This window comes from Pleurodeles waltl, chromosome 7 (genome assembly GCF_031143425.1).
Source record: "Pleurodeles waltl isolate 20211129_DDA chromosome 7, aPleWal1.hap1.20221129, whole genome shotgun sequence".
Classification (NCBI taxonomy): domain Eukaryota; kingdom Metazoa; phylum Chordata; class Amphibia; order Caudata; family Salamandridae; genus Pleurodeles; species Pleurodeles waltl.
Genome location: NC_090446.1, coordinates 285,237,582 through 285,256,171, shown reverse-complemented (window position 1 = coordinate 285,256,171; position 18,590 = coordinate 285,237,582). Strand labels below are relative to the sequence as shown.

At 46.4% G+C, this 18,590-nt stretch overlaps 1 protein-coding gene across 2 annotated transcripts in view; it reads left to right on the top strand.

The window, feature by feature from the left end:
- Positions 1-18,590, top strand: part of LOC138304019 (protein-glutamine gamma-glutamyltransferase E-like) — a 300,263-nt gene that overhangs the window by 136,398 nt on the left and 145,275 nt on the right. For both annotated transcript variants that reach the window (XM_069243667.1, XM_069243666.1), the window contains one exon: positions 8,549-8,773. In XM_069243667.1, the coding sequence (XP_069099768.1) occupies positions 8,549-8,773 (225 nt within the window). The remainder of the gene's footprint in view (positions 1-8,548; positions 8,774-18,590) is intronic.

Here is an 18,590-nt window from a genome sequence, read left to right as displayed (position 1 = left end):
AATACTGAATGGCTCTCCCTGGGCAGGAAGAGTGGAGGGACTCACACTTACATTTCAAAGGCCAGGGGCCCTCCCTCACACAAAGGACTGATAACCCCTCACAGGGATCCTGGCAATCAGGACTGGGCTGAAAGAGGAACGTGTGCACTTCAAAAACCACTCTTTGAAGTTTCCTCCACTTTAAAAGCATTTTGAGTATATAAACTAGGGCTCTGATCCCAGCAGATCAGACACTATTTGACCTACTTTAGGAAAGTACCATCTTGCCTGGCATGTTACCCCCATTTTTACATGTATGTCAGTTTGTTTTTGCCTGTCTCACTGGGATCCTGCTAGCCAGGACCCCAGTGCTCATAGTTTGTGGCCTGAATGTGTGTCCCTGTGTAGTGACTAACTGTGTCACTGAGGCTCTGCAAACCAGAACTTCAGTGCTTATGCTCTCTCTGCCTTTAAAATTGTCATTAAAGGCTAGTGACCATTTTCACCAATACTAATTGGCACACTGGAACACCCTTATAATTCCCTGGTATATGGTACCTAGGTACCCAGGGTATTAGGGTTCCTGGAGATCCCTATAGGCAGCAGCGTTTATTTTGCCACCCATAGGGAGCTCAGACAAATTTTACACAGGACTGCCACTGCAGCCTGAGTGAAATAATGTCCACGTTATTTCACAGCCATTTTTCACTGCTCTTAAGTAACTTCTATGTCACCAATATCTGTAACCCTCACTTAGTGAAGGTTAGGTGCCAAGTTACTAAGTGTGAGGGCACCCTGGCACTAGCCAAGAGGCCCCCACATAGTTCAGGGCAAATTCCCCGGACTTTATGAGTGCTGGGACACCATTACACGAGAGCTTCATGACGGTAACTCCGAATATGGCCATGTAACATGTCTAAGATCATGGAATTGTCCCCCCATCCCAAATCTGGTATTGGGGTGCCAATCCCATGCATCCCCGGGGCTCCACCATAGACCCCGGGTACTGCCAAACCATCTCTCTGGGGTTTTCACTGCAGCTACCGCTGCTGCCAACCCTCAGACAGGGTTCTGCCCTCCTGCGGTCTGAGCAGCCAAGTCCCAGGAAGGCAGAACAAAGGTTTTCCTCTGAGAGAGGCTGTTACACCCTCTCCCTTTGGAAATAGGTGTTAAGGGTTGGGGAGGAGTAGCCTCTCCCAGCCTCTGGAAATGCTTTGAAGGGCACAGATGGTGCCCTCCTTGCATAAACCAGTCTACACCGGTTCAGGGACCCCCAGTCCCTGCTCTGGTATGAAACTGGACAAAGGAAAGGTAAGTGACCACTACCCTGTCCATCACCACATCAGAGGTGGTGCTCAGAGCTCCTCCAGAGGGTCCCTGGGTATTGCCATCTTGGATTCCAAGTTGGCAGGGAACTCTGGGAGCATCTGAGTGGTCAGTGTCACCAGGTGACGTCAGAGCCCTCCCCTGATAGGTCCTAACCTGGTTACCTGACCAATCCCCCTTTCAGGGCTTTTTAGGGTCTCTCCTTTGGCTGGTTCTTAAGATCCGGATTGCAAGATTCTAGCAGGAAACATCTGCATCCTCCACGTCAACTTCTCACCGATGAAACTGCATCTGGACCCTCAAGGAACTCTACAAACTGCAACACAGAAGCAAGATGCCTTCTGCAACATTGTATCTTCAGCTCCTGCCAGCAACTGCAACTGTTTCCCGGTTGTGCATCCTCTGAGGACAGCCCGTCTTTAGCCTGTACCAGAAGAGCCAAGGAATCTTGCTTGGGGTGAAGGAGTCACTCCCCTGCTTCAGCAGGCACCCACTGCAACGATTATGAGCTGTGTGGATCCCCTCTCCTGCTGAGCTGCATGGATCCTGCATCACGGGTGGTGGACTGAAGTGGTCCCAAAGGTCCTGACTTCCTACTGTCCTACGTCCTACTGCCTCCCCACGCAAGACAGTACCCCCATGCACCACTTGTTTTGCAGTTGCCAAGGCTTGTTGGCATCCTTTCACGAAGTTCTTCATGCATCTTGCAGCTCCGGCCCCTAGCACTCTGTCCTGTGATGCACATCTTCCTGAGTGGTTCTCCCGCAGCGTGGGAGCCATTTTCGTAGTGCTGCATGGGCCTCTTCTTGCTCCTCCTTTGTCCCTGTGCTGTGGGACTCTTGTGCACGCTGCCTGGTCTTCTGTGGGCTCTCTGAGTTGCTGAGAGCCCCCTCTGACTCCCCCTCCTTGGTAGAGTCACCTGGTCCTTCCTGGTCCCAGGCAGCACCATTTTCTGCTAACCGCTAGCTTTGCATGTGCCAAGGCTTGTTGGCAGACTCCAGCGATGCAAACCAGACTGCAATCCTCCATCTGGCGTGGGACATCACTTGCACCAACCAGGAACCCGACTCCGTCTTCTTGGGGGCAATATTGACTGTTCTTCACTGGTGGTTCTTCTTTTGCACCTTCTTCTGGGTTAGCAGGGACCCCTGTTCTCCCTGGACTCTTCTGTGCTTCTTGGACTTGCTCCCCTTCTTCCACAGGTCCTCAGGTCCAGGAATCCACTGTTGGTGTCTTGCAGTCTCTTCTGGTTCTTGCAAAACCTTCTTTCTCGTTTCTGGGTGTGTTCTGGGAAAGTTACTGTGTTTTACTCCTGCTTTCCTGGGTACTGGGGTGGGTTCTAGTACTTACCTTTGAGGTTTTCTAGTACTCCCAGCGCCCCTCTAAACATTACACTTGCCTAGGTGGGAACCAGACATTTGCATTCCACTTTCTTAGTATATGGTTTGTTTTCCCGAGGCCCATTTCTAACTATTGTGATTTTCACTAATTTCTAACTGTTTTAATGCCTATTTTTGAATACTAGTGTATATAATTTGTATATTACTTACCTCCTAAGGGAGTATAGTCTCTATGGTATTTTTGGCATTTGTGTCACCAAAATAAAGTACCTTTATTTTTGTAACACTTAGTGTTTTCTTTCGTGTGTGAGTACTGTGTGAATACAGTGGTATTGCATGAGCTTTGCATGTCTCCAAGATAAGCCTTGGCTGGCTGCTCATCTACAGCTACCTCTATAGATCCTGGCTTCTAGACACTGCCTACATTTCACAAATAAGGGATAACTGGACCTGGTATAAGGTGTAGGTACCATAGGTACCCACTACAAACCGGGCCAGCCTCCTACACACACACACACACACACACACACCATAACTTAGCCACATGTGTCCAGCTGCACAATACACAACATACATACTGTTATCTGTTGTCAGTCCACCACAACATGACGTCTACATGCAGAAAACACACATTGCCATACATCCATTACACAACATACACCCACCATTGATACTACACACACATACAACACAACCACAACAACCAACACAATGGTACACCCATCTACACAAACATGCACACACAAAGCACATTAGCACACATCACAACAACCACCACACAATGACACACACTTGAATGTTGAACACAGCAACACAACACACAACCCAGAAAACACAGCAGACATCAGACCAACATTCACGTGGTACACATACACACCCACATCACCCACTCCAGCACCCTCCACCTCGACCAGTCAATCCAATCACACATACTCATACATGATCTGACTCACATACACAAATGGACTCTCAACAACAGGTTCACTTGCAATTGTGCACACATAGACATGGTGACAAGTGTGATGCCATTGTTATTGTGATACTAGCATTCATTGGCAATGAATACTGACAGCACAATACCAATTGTGTATGTGTGTGTGTGGGATATTTGTGTTGTATCAATGTGTCCTCATCAATCTCTGATACAAATGTGATCCCGAAAAATGCATGTCAGGGATTTTTTCAAATAAAGACCTTTGACATGTATATTTCCTCAGAGGTCCAGAGGTCATGTGCAGTGACCTCACAATGTACACAGTTCATGCAGAATCCCTACCTTTGGGTCCTGTGACCGCAGGGTTATGTGTTCTCCATGGTCCAGTGGCAGCAGAGACGGCAAGTGATGTCCAGTTGGGTGAAATCCAACTCTGAAGCATAAATGTGGAAAAAGGTAAGTTTGTTGCCCTTCACCTTACAATTGACCAACTAATGTGTTGAGGTAACACCACAACAGTTGGGCTATTGGGAAGACACCTCATAATCTGCTTGACGGGAAATGTGGTTGGAGCCCCTCTACCAGCCCTTATCTCCAATCCCACCGTCGGCGCGATAGGAGATTCCTGGCAGAGTCAGTGGGTTGCAGGCAGTCTGACGCCTATGGTTCTGCCAACAACTAAATCAGGCGGGTTGACCGCCTACGGAAAACCAGCAGTGGGACCATTACTGCCAACATTTAAATCATGCACTATGTCGGTGACTCAGTGGGTGTGAGTGGCTATCCCAGTGACTCTATGAAAGTCGACGTTGGTGTATACCTTTACATTGCTACTTTGTAGAACCACTGAGAAAGAAGTAATTAGGAAATTACTTTACTAGAATAAATGGTGTTATTCATCTGTTTAAAAAAAAAAAGTTGGTATTACTTTTTGCAAAATTCCATGAAACAAAACATTGCACATTACTTTAGCTGTAGCAGTATATCACATTATAGTAAAACATTTCATTTTCCATTGTTTCTGTTCTCTGCTTTAATACCTGTACAAATGAAATTTTGTATAAAGAATCATGCTTGAACAGTGGGGTTTGAAAAAACTAGTGGTAGACGAAGAACACCACTCCGCTGGCGGCATTCGCCGAGTTTTCTGCACTCCGCACGGAGTACCCAAAAACTCTGCGAAGTGAGGCGGAACAGAGTTTTTTCTCTCACTCACGCTCACCGTTAAGTTGGTGAGCGCGAGTGAGAGAAATTGCTAAGTTTGCAAGAGAGAGTGAGATTTCTGAATGAGAGCGGTCATGGTAGGCCGCGACCATTGGCGATGAGAAAGCTGCCGCTCGCATTGAGGAAGCTTCCGCTCGGGTAGAAAATCCACTCTAGCGGCAAAAAGAAGTCTCGCTCCGTGTGATGCCGTGTGCACTTATTTTACAGTGCTCGAGAAACTCCTGTGATGAAACTCAGTGCGCACAGCGTGCCTTACCCAAACTCCGCCGCTCGTGGAACTCCGTGTAGCAGAACTCTACAAACTCCACACAGGCCTAGAAAAATAGTTGCATAGATTGCAGAAAAAAAATGCACAGAATATCACCACAAATCAGTGACACTATGCATTGCACTCAGAACAATTATTTAAGCAATTGTTTTTCATACAATTACAAAATTAATCTAAACAAACATGCTAAAAATAACTCTTTTATTATTTTAACTGGTACAATGTTACTAATAGATATAAAGGACACTTGATTTTTGGAGACCTATTTTAAGATATCAAACCTGGTGCCGAATAATGTGCAAAAAACTGATAATCCGTGTAAAAGAAATACCAAACATTATTTTTTTCCAGAAATCCTCCTTAGAACTTTGGTTAAACTAACAAAAGGTAAGAATTTCGTAGTTTGAAAGGCAGTTCTGTTTGAATTTTGGGTTGCTCTCATTGCATTCTGTCCATCCAGTTTCACTCTTAAAAAAGGCAGTGTAGTGTCCAGATGTTATATTAATTCCAAAAAGAACAAGTGATTGGTGGAATGCTGAACAATGTCAAACATTCATCCCCAGTACAGAGATCAGGGCCTAAATCCAGCACGTTTTTGCTGCCCATGCCATTCCCGTTTGGACTTAGCCATCTGCAAATCAGTCTTGACCTTGTTCCCCATGGGAACGCTCCAGTCTAACCTGCCAGGCCAGGTCTTCTCTGAACTGAAAACAAGAATCCTGGGACCAGTTTCAGGATATCACCCTTCCTCATCGAGGCTAGCTTTACTCCAGAGACAAGGGGTGCATGGAACCTATGTCTGGGTATTCCCGTCCCACTTAGGGCAACAATTGAAAAAGAACAAGTGATGGATGGATTGCTAAACAATGTCAAACATTCACCCCAGTACTGAGCTCTGTTCCTAAATACAATTTAATTTGGTCCCTGCCATATGCAAATTAGTCTTGACCCAGTTGCCCAGGGGAACAGCCCAGCCCAAACTGCCAGGCCTTCCTGGACTAGAAACAAGCATCCTCCTCCTTAGGCATTCTGGCTTCACTCTAGTGCCATGGGTAGCACAGGACCCACATCTGGGCATACCTGTCCCACTTAGGGCAACAATTGCAAAAAGAACAAGTGATGAATGCTGAATAATGTCAAACATTCACCCCAGTACAGAGATCTGGGCCTAAATCCATCATTTTTTGCTACCCATGCCACTCCAGTTTTGACCCAGCCACTGGATTCAAGCTAGCCTGGCTGCTGAAGGGGGATATTCTGAAACCGGTCCCTGGATGTTTGTTTCCAGTCCATGGAGGATCTGCCTTGGCAGTTCAGGCTGGACTGTTTCCATGGGTAACAGGGTTAAGACTGATTTGCATGTGGCTGGGTCCAAACTTGGGTGGTGTGGTGGGCAAAAAAACGATCAATTACACCCAGGTCTTTGCGACTGGGGGTGAATGTTTGCATTGTTCAGCATTTCGTCCATCATCTCTTCTTTTTGCTTTTGTCACCCTAAATGCACTGGGTATGCCCTGGCGTGGGTCCCGGGGTCACTATGCCGCTGGTTGAAGCCTGGCTGATGAAGGGTGATAACTTGAAACCAGTCCCAGGATGCTTGTTTTCTGGTCCAGGGAGGACCTTGCTTGGCAGTTTGGGCTGGACTTTTACCCTGGGGAACAGGGTCCAGACTGATTTGCATATGGCTGGGTTCTAATTAGGGTGGCACAGTGGGCAAAAAAACAACGGATAAACCCAGATCTTTGGGCCTGGGGATGAATGTTTGTATTGCTCAGCATTCCGTCCATCATTCTTTCTTTTTGCTTTTGTCACCCTAAGTGCACCGGGTATGCCCAAGTGTGGGTCCCGGGCTCACTATGCCACTGAATTCAAGCTAGCCAGGCTGATGACGGGTGATACCCTGGAACCGGTCCCAGAATGCTTGTTTCCGGTCTAGGGAGGACCTGGCTTGGCAGTTCCGGCTGGACTGTTCCCATGGGGAACAGGGTCAAGACTGATTTGCAAAGGGCTTGGTCCAAACTGGGGAGACGTGGTGGGAAAAAAAGTGATGGAATAAACCCAGATCTTTGCGACTGGAGGTGAATGTTTACATTGTTGAGCATTCCGTCCATCATCTGTTCTTTTTGCTTTTGTCGCACTAAGTGCGCCGGGTATGTCCAGACGTGGGTCCCGGGCTTACAATGCCATTGGATTCAAGCTTTCCTGACTGATGAAGGGTGATACCCTGAAACCTGTCTCAGGAATCTTGTTTCCGGTCCAGGAAGGACCTGGCTTGGCAATTTGGGCGGGACTGTTCCTATGGGGAACAGGGTCAAGATTTATTTGCATATGGCTGAGTCCAAACAGGGGTGGCATGGTTTGCAAAAAAAATGATGGATTAAACCCAGATCTTTGCAATTGGGGGTGAATGTTTGCATTGTTCAGCATACCATCCATCATCTGCTTTTGTCACCCTATGTGTGCCGGGTATGCCTAGACCTGGATCCTGGGCTCATTATGCCACTGGATTCAAACTAGCCTGGCTGATGAAGGGTGATACCCTGAAACTGGTCCCAGGATGCTTGTTTCCGGTCTAGGGAGGTCTTGGCTTGGCAGTTCGGCCTGGACTGTTCCCATGTGGAACAGGGTCAAGACTGATTTGTATATGGCTGGGTCCAAACTGGGATGGAGTGGTGGGCAAGAAAACAATGGATTAAACCCAGATCTGTGTGACTGGGGGGGAATGTTGGTATTGTTCAGAATTCCGTCCATCATCTGTTCTTTTGGCAGATGTTATATTAAGTCTTTTGTGAAAGATAATTGCCAAAGTAGTTTAAGTTGTTCCAGAAATTGATATTTGTCCAGCTTTGAAGTTTGTAATTTCAGTTTCCTATTTAGATTAATGTGCTCTGTATCATTATAACATTAATATAAGGTATTTTCCATGTCTGTGTACATACAATTTAGTCATGACCTGCCCAAATTGTAGATCAGATGTTATACTTTGGTTTGCCTTTTTGATCAATCTGTCAAAATTCTGTACTGTTAAGTACAGAAATCGCTTTGAATTTAGTTGAATGGTAGATGTAAAAAAACAATCTTCACAGTCATGATTCCATTTGTAACTCAGTCCAAATAACGCATCAATATTTATTTTGCCTTCTTCTAAAACTCCAGGGATGACCATTATAAATTCAAGTGCATTTTGTTGAGTGTTGAGAGTAATTACTACAGATCCACTATATGTATCTACAAGGTGTCAAATGCCTGTAGCAAAAAGTATTATACTCATATCACTGAGTAAATGTTGGAGCAAATAAAACAGTACAGAACATAATCTGTTCTCTAGGTTTTGTTGAATTTCATTTATAGGATGTGGTAAATGAAAGGGTACACTGAGAACAACACTTGCATGGCAGTTGACACCTGAATTGTTTTCTAACTGGCAAAATAATAAACGTGTCAATTCTTGTTCACGTGTTCTTTATTTTTTCACAGTGTCATCTCCAAAGTCCAAGTTACCTCTGCCCTCCTCCGCAGCAGAAGGTTCCTGGAGCGCAGTGCCGGAACATGGGCCCTCAAACACTATTACATACACCATCCTCAGCCCCCCAACTGCTAGCATTGGACGCTACGACTTAAGTGTCCAGATTTCCTCCAGCATCAAGAACTCAACCATCAAACTGGGCCAGTTCATCTTGCTCTTTAACCCCTGGTGTGCAGGTACCAAGTACTTTTAATATTTCATCCAATATTTTCCAATTGTTCCCACACAGCAGATATCCATAACAGTTTACAACATGTCACAGAATGAGTAAAACAAGGCTGTTAATAAAATAGTATTATCCTATTATCATAACCTGCCATTAGTTCGAAGGAAAGTACAAAAATAAAGTTGGTGTGCGAGTTTATTTATATCTCCTATAAAGGATCCACTCAATACATAATTATCCCTAGGCCCTGTCTCGGACAGATGAATTGCAAAAAGCTGTATTTCACAATCCTCCGGGAAAAGCAAAATCAGCAATGCTGTTATTACATAACAAAATAAAACATTAACAAAGTTAATATTGTTTTCTTTTAAATTGCGAAAACGGTTTCACAAATGCATTAGTCCCTAAAAGGCAGGCACATCATAGACAAGCTTCCTTCACAAAGAGATCACGTAGAACACTGACAGTAACAGGAAAATTACCCTTGTACACATAATATAGCAAAGGCAATAGCAGAAGCGCAAGCTTCTCACACCAGCAGAAATATGTAATATGGTAACAGAGGTTCTGCTTTCATTTACACACCAAAATAGCAGATCATATGCAGCAGTAGTACAAGCTGTCCACACCTTCTAAAAATATGCAGTCTGGTAACAGCAATACTGTTTTCATTTATACACCAACGCAGCAGGTCACATGCAGTTGAAGTGCAAGCCTCCCACCCCCGAAGAAACAACACAGTATGGCAACACCAGTACTGCTTTTTCTCACTCACCAAAACAGCAGATCACATGCAGCTGTAGTGCAAGCTTCCCATGCCTTCTGAAAATATGCAGTGTGATAACCGCAGTACTGTTTTCACTTATACACCAACACAGCAGATCACATGCAACAGAAATGCAAGCTTCACACCCCTGAAGAAACAACACATTATGGCAACAACAAAATTGTTTTTTCTCACTCACCAAAACAGTAGATCACATGCAGCAGTAGTGCAAGCTTCACACACCTAAAGAAACAATACTTTTTAGCAACAGCAGTAGTGATTTCTCTCACTTACCTAAATGGTAGATCACATGCATCATTACTGCAAGCTTCACTCAAACATAAGACATCTGTAGTTCATCAGCAAAGCTCTCATCACACACAAGCCAGGTTCAACATCACAGGTGTACAAACTTCTCTCACACATAGAATGTGTAAGTAGCAGTCGTTCATGCTTCTTTCAAAGTTGTATGTCAGAATATTTACAACAAAATTATTGTGCTACAAAACTGTCATAGCCGGAATAACGACTAATGGTTAACGTATAGGTGGTGTGGGGTAGTGTAGGTGCATCTTGGATTAGAGTATTAAAATGACGTGTGAGGGGTGTAGGTGGCAGTAAGGGTATAATAGGTTTAGGAACGTAGTTGCTGTTGTAGATCAAAGGTTTAGGTGGCATATGTGTGAAGTGGCAGTGTAGGTGGTGGTGTGGGTTTTGTCTACAGGGTGACGGGAATGGTGCATTGTATAGATGCTGTTACAGTCTCAGGCCTGCCCTAGGCTCGTACTGTGTCTTCCTCATTCCTCTAGGGCCCATCTCTGTGTTCCTGAGGCAAATATCATTGTGTCATGCATATACATGTATGCTCTGCAGCATGATGCACAGCATTAGATGTTCTCTTGTGTGGACAGAAAATGTCAAATTTACTCTAATTTCCTGATGCAAGTCCTGCTCCTGTGATGGTAATGTAATATTATGACGAAAAGGCTGAAAAGGTAGTAGTGTTACAGTATTTTGTTCATACATGCCAGCCTTTGTTAAATTAAGATGTTGAAGTTCACCCTAATATCCGGAACAGAGGAAAATGAATGAAAAAATATCATTTACAGCATCACATGCCAAGGAATGGCCTCTGGGCCCAGCCTACCAACACACAGCTATTAGAAGAAGACCTGAGGCCTAATTATTGTACAATATACACATGTAAAAATGGAGAAAATCAATTTTCACCACTTTTGCTGCTTATGCTTGTGGCAGCAAATAGGGTTTGCTCCAATTTTTATGTATAAAGACTGTTTCTCTACTGGAGTTTTAGTTAATAAGCAATCAAGAGTCCTGGTTTTGGATCATTGTTAGTGCTAGCTGTCACTTTGGAGTGCTACCAGAATACTGATTCGTAGTCACAACATCACTTGACATAAATCTAGTGTCCTAAATATCACTAACAAAATATTGCTGAATTGATGTTAACAAGAGAAAAGATTGTGTACTGATCAGATTGGCCCTTTAATAGTCGGATCAGAATATCTCTCTCAACCACTTTCTGATCATTGTCCATTATTAGTCACCCTGAGTTGGGGCAAACAACGCCCGCCATACTCAGCTGGCGACTCCAACCCTAGTTGCTCGCGGACACGCCATTATGTGACGCTTTGTCACAATGCCTTACTCACTTTATTTGATGCGAACGCTGGCCCTGTCTCCTCCCGTGCCCTGGAATGGGATGACCACACGGTAGTGGTCTGTGGCTATTGTATGGCGTCCTCTTGGGATATTCAATGGCAATTAGCGGAGGACCTTACCGCCATTGAACATGATTTATGGTTAATGGAGACACGGGTCGCGATCGCCGAGAGTCACCATCCAGAATTAGACAGTTACATGAACGTCGGAATGAAGCAGATTCCACCTTGCGTCGCCATGATTTTCGGAAGCGGATGGCAATGGAACATGCCCATGGGGACTGATCAGGCAAATTACTTGCTTGGCTTCTCCTTGAGGAACACCACAGTGCCCATATTGTGGCGATTTGCCTTTCTGACGGCACTATGGCCGCTTCTCAACTAGCAATTAACGACTCATTTTGTGCCTATTATCAGTAATTATATGCGAAAACTGTTCCCCCAAAGCATGAGTTTTTATTTTGTAATCTCTTCTGAGCCTCTGTATCTCTCAACGGGTTGCCCTTGAGGAGCCCCTCCAAGTCAATGAGATTTGTGCAGCCATACCCCAGATTGCCCATAATAAAACCCGGGTAAGGACGGTCTGCCAATGGAGTATTATGCTACCTTTTCCACCAATGTCATGTATTGCCTCTCTGAGGTGTTCCAGGAAGCACACGATCGAGGCCGATTACCGGACTCACTTTGTGAGGCCCTGATAGTGGTCATACCCAAACAGGGGTCGAGATCCCAAGGATGTCAAGTCGTATCACCCCCTTTCACTATTGAATCTTGATTGTAAGATATTGGGTAGGGTCTTGGCGAACTGCCTGCTTTCCGTCATTCATAAACTAGTCCGTCAATCGGGATTTATACAGGGCCGTAGCACCTTCCTTAACATACAACATCTGCTTCGGCTCATTCACAATACCCCACCGGATGCCCTTGATAAGGTAGCTGTGTTGCTGGACATTGAGAAAGCCTTTGACATGCTAGGATGGGACTTCCTCTTTTTGGCCCTCACAAATTTGGGATTCTCGGTTTCTGAAATGGGTTTGCACCCTGTAAATGGACCGACAAGGATGTCTGTTGTCGCCGCTTATTTTTGCACTAGCTATGGAACTTCTTTCCTGCTGGCTGCGTGCTTGGGCCGAGGCCTAGGGAGCTCCTAAAATATGCTCCCATTATATCCTCTCACTATATGCGGACGGTGTCCAAGTCTGTCTTCGTGATGTCAAGGCTGCACTTCCTGGCCTTATGCAACTCTTGGCGAATTTTGGTGATGCTTCGGAGTCGACGGGTAATTGTCCCAAATCATGTCTGTTCCTTCTGGCACCACATCCTCCATCACATAGGGAAGTCATGGCTGACATATGTCTTCAATGGAGTTATAATTTCTTTAAGTACCTGGGAGTTAGTATTTACCACACAGTGAGGCACCTCCGAGAAGGCAACCTTGATAAAACAGTTGCTGGTATCCGCCGCTCCCTTTCCTTTTGGCAGTAGTTTCCTTTGTCACCACTAGGACATGTTGCCATGTCTAAGATGCTGATACTGTCCAGGTTGCTATACTTCTTTGCAGCATTGCCCATAGTGATTCCGGGAGCCTTCTTTCGGATGCTCAATGGTCTCCTCCTTGAGTTTATATGGAGTGATGGCCACTGCCGAGTGACCCTGGCCAAATTTCAGAGACCAATGTCGGAAGGCGGGCTCGGAGCCTCCAATTTTTAACTCTAGTATATTGCGGTGCAATTGCAGTGGCCTATGGCCTGGTTGTACTCTACCACCTGCCTGGAATTACCCTCGGTCCAGGCGATGCTGGGAGGTGTAAGTGTTTACACCTGGTTGTCGGATTCACCTGAACCCTACCAGCGTGTCTCACACCAGATAAGGGTCGCCAACACGTGTTGGCATTGTTTTGTTCACCCTAAGGAGCCCTGCATCCTATTCTCATCTAGAATTCCCTTATGGGACTTATCTATGCTGAAGGAGACGATACAGGCTGTCGACCGAGATTTGTGGAAGGCCACAGGAATCACCCAAGCAGGGGATCTATACTTAGGGGGCAACTTTATAACGTTCCAGGACATTGCTGAGACATACCATATTCCACCTGTACAATTTCTCTCTTACTACACATTACAGCAAGCACAACGACATTCCTGCAAATCCACAGACAGGGAACCTCCCACATCACAGGTATTACATGGTTTACTCTTGGCTGGGGGCACACGACACGCTATCACCACCCTATATACAGTGTTACATGTGACCACGCTGAGTCTCATGATGAATGTATGTACTAAATGGGATGCAGTGTTACTGCAAAATCTATCTGATACGGATTGGATTAGAGTGCTCCAACTAGTGAAAGAGGTGTCCCAGAATCCTAGGTTCAGGTTCACGCAGTTTAATTATGCCCACCAGGCTTACTTAGACCAACATCACATCAAACGCACGTTCCCCTTGCTTTCCCCTGGGTGCCCACGCTATACATTGCCATTAGTGGGATTTTATCATACGGTGTGGGAATGCCGGGTATTAAAACCCACTTGGTAAAAGGTAACTGAGACTGTAGTGGAATTGACCACACATACCCTCCTTCCCACACCCACTTCTTGCTTATTGGGCCTTCGTCCCTGGAAAAAGATGATAAATATCTCCACAGATTCATTGACCTCACCTTTGTACTGCGTAAGTGAAGAGTGGTTATGTCATGGAAATCACCAGACCCCCAGACCTTCATCAGTGCCTTCATGATTTGCTGACATAGACACGTGCAGAGGGCCCACACCATTCAGTGGTTACGAGCACACAGAACTATCCGCTCTGGGGTAGAATGATTGTAGACCTTTCTATTGAATGTAGAAGCTGAGAATGACTTTCGTCCTCCCTGACAACCGTGTTGCCCCAGGATACATGACCATTCACACATGATGAGGTGCTCATACTTTCCCTCATGCTTCCCACTTCCATCTACCGACTGTGCCCCTTAAGTCCTCCTACTGGACACTTTCTGTATCCCTAGGTCAAAGTTGGTTTATCTCACACCACATATAGTTCCATGAGCCTGTTAATTTATGCTTGAGTGTTATACACTCTTTAACAGTATTCACATGTCTGTATTTGTGATCACACGCAGAAGACAAATGAAAACCTCTTGCTTATCGACACGAACACCAAGTAGCAGCATGTCATTTATTACTGTGTTGATTGTACCTGATATTTCAGATGTCAGATATACACCTAAAAACACATGTTAAACAAATGAAAAAAACACTAGAAAATATTTATGTCGACAGGAATGATAAATTTGTGAATACTATTTAGGACACTATGGGGGTCATTACGACCCCGGCGGTCGGTGGTTTATTGGAGGTATTACCGCCAACAGGCTGGCAGTACCTACCTCAACTTTTATGACATTGGCGGTTTGGCCAAAGCCAAACTGCCAAGTCAACACACCGATCGCCACAGTGGTAATGACCGCCGGGCTGGAGACTACGGTCTCCATCCTGGCGGCCGTCATTAGGCCACCCATTAAATTTTCTCCCCACCCACCGCCATGGTTTCAGTGCTTTCTGACCACCACTGAAACTATGGGTGTAGGCACCATCAGTGCCAGGTAATTCCTTTCCTGGCACTGATGGGGGTCTCCTCCGCCCCCCTGCCCCTCCCCAGAGTCCTCCCCCCGGACATTTACACACATACTCGCACATACATACACACCCATACACACACGCATACACACATTCACCCACACATTCATTCACACTCACAGCAACATTCACGAACATACATCCAGGCACACACGCAATTTCACGACACAACATGCACGTCCACTCACACCCACTCATGCACACATGCATTATACATGCATGCACGCATTCACACACACATGCACACACCCCCACACATGCACACAATACCCCCACCACCTCTCCTGTCGGAGAACCCGACTTACCTGCTTGCAGGGGGTCCTCCGGCAGGAGACGGGGCGCAGCGCTGCTGGCGACCACCAGTAAAACACCGCCAGGCTGTATCATGGAACATGATACAGTAGCCAGTGTTTTGCTGCCGTGGCGCTGCTGCCAGCAGCAGCGCCACCTTACCTCCGTCCGCCACTATGACCGTAGACGGAATTCCGCCAGCCTTCTGGCGGAATTCCGTCTATGGTCATAATGCCATGGACGGTCGGTAGCCACGGCGACGGTATATTGGCGGACGTGGCAGTAGGCGTCATTTGCCGCCAATGTCATAATGAGGGCCTATATTTCTAATGATTATGTTCTTCCCTAGAACCCCCATTTAACCACCTAAAAGATTAAGTAAAGGCTCTCTATTATGTATTGTATTGCAATGCCATTTATGTAGAGCTTTCTTAGCCCCAGTGAGGCCAAATGTGTCGCTGGTATGGATAAGTAAGCATCTCCTCAATTTACTGTGCATGGTTGCCAGAGCAATGGTTGAGGGGTGGCCTCTGAGTGTCATGATTTGGTGTTGTGTGAGTTGTTCAGAGATGTGCTCCAACTCTTGTAAACATGTCACAGTACATTTTTGCATGAAGTGAAGAGTGAAAAATGTGAGAGATAGGATCGCAGGTTGAGAGACAAAGGAGTAGAAGTGAGCCTAAAACAAGTACACCCAAAGTACTCGGCCCACAGTCCCTACAATACCCACCTGGAGGAGGTTCAGCCTTTGAACTCAATGATCACGCACCCCTGAAGCACTCCTAATTTATGACAATCATGTCTCATCCATATATCTCTCCATCTCTGTATTCAGAAGGTCCAATAATGACCTAAAGCCATTACCTCAAAAACAATATCATTTCCCACCACGTGCCATCTTTTCGTGTTGAAATGTTTTATTGGAATCACAGATGTCAAGTGGAAAAATCAAATACAATCAGCAAAAATGCAGAACAGGGATACAGTTGTTAAACGTGATACATATGAATCTGACCAGAGGGGTGGGGGCAGGAGAGGTACAGAGCCAGTGTAACCGAAAATCAAAGAACCAGAGAGAGAAGGGGGGGATGGGGAGCAGGAGTGGGGGGAAGTGAAATGAGAAGGGGGGCAAGGCAGATTATGGCTGGGAGGGTGGCTAAAGGGGGTCAGTTTTCCCCTTGGAAGGGGGACCAAATAAGGAGGAACTTGTCAGCCCTATTGATCATGTTATAGATCACCTTGTAAGAGGTAGAACTCAACATGGCTGCAAGGCATTCCTCATAGGTTGAGACCTGGAGAGAGCACCAATGATGCAGGATACAGATTTTGGCCATCATGAGGACGGTGGTAAATAGGCGGTGAGCATGGTGTGTTAACTGGAGGATGTCCGCTAGGTCATGCATGAGAAGCAGTCGTCTAAATAGTAGGGTGGGCATATCTGTGGTCTTTCCCAACATGGACCTCACTGCGGTCCAGAAGGGGCGGACCATGGAACATTCTGTTAAGAAGTGAACAATGTGACAGGATACACGGTCGCACCTCTAACAGGAGGAGTAAGGCAGCTGGCCCGTGGTGTGGAGCTGTGCCGGTGTCCAGTGCCAACCCTGCAGGATCTTAAAAAGGCTGTATTTCATCTGGGCCTCTCGGGTCCCCCTACCTAGAGTCTCCAGTAGCTTCACCCAGTCCTCCTCCTTGTATTCCACCAGGAGAGGGGCCTGCCAAAACTCTCTGAAATGGTCCACTTGCGGATGTGACTAAAGCTGTTGAGGTTGTGTGCATTGCCTTAACCATAGGGTCCAGGGCTCCTGCACCAATGGGTTCAGGCAGGTAGATGGGGAGCAGCTCACAGAGCCAATGAAGAGCCGGTGTTCAATCGTCACGCATAACGAGAGATCCCGAACCCGAGTGTGCACAAATACCAACTGAGGCAGGTGGAGAGCTATGCAATAGTGTTCACGCACGGGAAGCTCCGATGCCCCGCAGACCTATGGGCAATAAGTTTCCTAATGGCTAAGCGGGCCTCGTTGACCACCCATACAAAGGCTGCAATAGCATTGTCCACTTCTCTGAGTTTTGAGAGTGGCGTCAGCAGTGGGAGCATGCCTAAAACGTTGGTGAAGCGGAGTAGGCTCACCATTTTCACCAGTTGCGTGTGGCCCCAGGTTCAGGTGCAACCATTTGTCAAAGTCTAGCCACATGTGCTCCATGAGAGGGTCAAGTTGTCCTCTATCATATGCTCCAAGCCCCTGTTGACATAGATGGCCAAGTATTGGAGGCAGGCAGCTTTCCGTTGAAATGGAAGTCTGGCAATGGCAGCAAACGTGGTAACTCTCAAGAGTGGGAGGGTCTTGCTTTTACTTACTTGAGTTTATAGCCAGTTATGGCCACAGACACCACAGACGCTTCAATGGTCTCCAAAACTGCTGGGATGGAAGAGGTCAGGGCCGAAAGAGTAAGCAGAATATCATCTGCGTACAAGTATATTGTCAAGGGTCTCCCGGGGTGGGGATGCCCACGATCCAATCTGACTAGCATAAGGCCACTGCTAGAGGCTCCATGGTGAGGAGGAATAGCAGTGAGTGAAAGAGGGCAGACGTGATGTATTCCCAGATGAACTGGGAAGGGGTCAGAGAGGAAGCCACCACAATTTACCTGCGTCATGGGGGTCATAGAGCCTGCACAATTTAGAGATGAAGCCCACGGCGAAGCTGAATTTCTGGAGCGACGCAAACAAGTAGTCTCACTCTATCTTGTCGTAGGCCTTCTTGGCATCCAACAACTGAGCCAGGGCCTTATAGGGCAGGTCCACTACTGACCACACAGCATGGGCAAAGGTCTGCAGGGGGTTGTGAGATGAGCAACCTAGGATGAACCTCACTTGAGAGGGGTGAAAGAGAAGAGGATAGTACCTTCTTGAGGCATGTAGCCAGGACACTGGCCACAACTTTAACATCTCCATTGTGTAGGGAAGTGGAGCAGTAGCTACTACAGAGGAGGGGCCCTTCCCCCAGTTTGGGGAGGACCGAAATCAGGGCTCTGTTAGAGAGGAGACCCAGGGAGCCCACCCGATCTGCTTTGTCAAAGGCCTTTTGGAGGAGCTATTCTACCTCAGGCTTGGTCCACCTCTATAATTCGGTGAGAAAGCTGTCTTCATCAGGGTGCTTATAGTACACCAGGTTGGAGATGGCCTGGGCAATCTCCTCCTTTATAATTGCTCCCCGAGCATCTCTCATCCTGCTTCCATGAGGCAAGGAAGGTGGACACTGCCACCACGTGCCATCTTGAGTGTCCCAGGAAAGTGTAAGAAAGTGAAATTGCATACACACCAGATATACTCTCCTTCATTCAACAGCGTGCTGTGTGAACAATTGCTGTGATGCTTTGCAAAAAGGACAATAAATAGTGCAGCAACAGATCAGCATTGGCAGCGCACACTGTAAAAGACTGTTT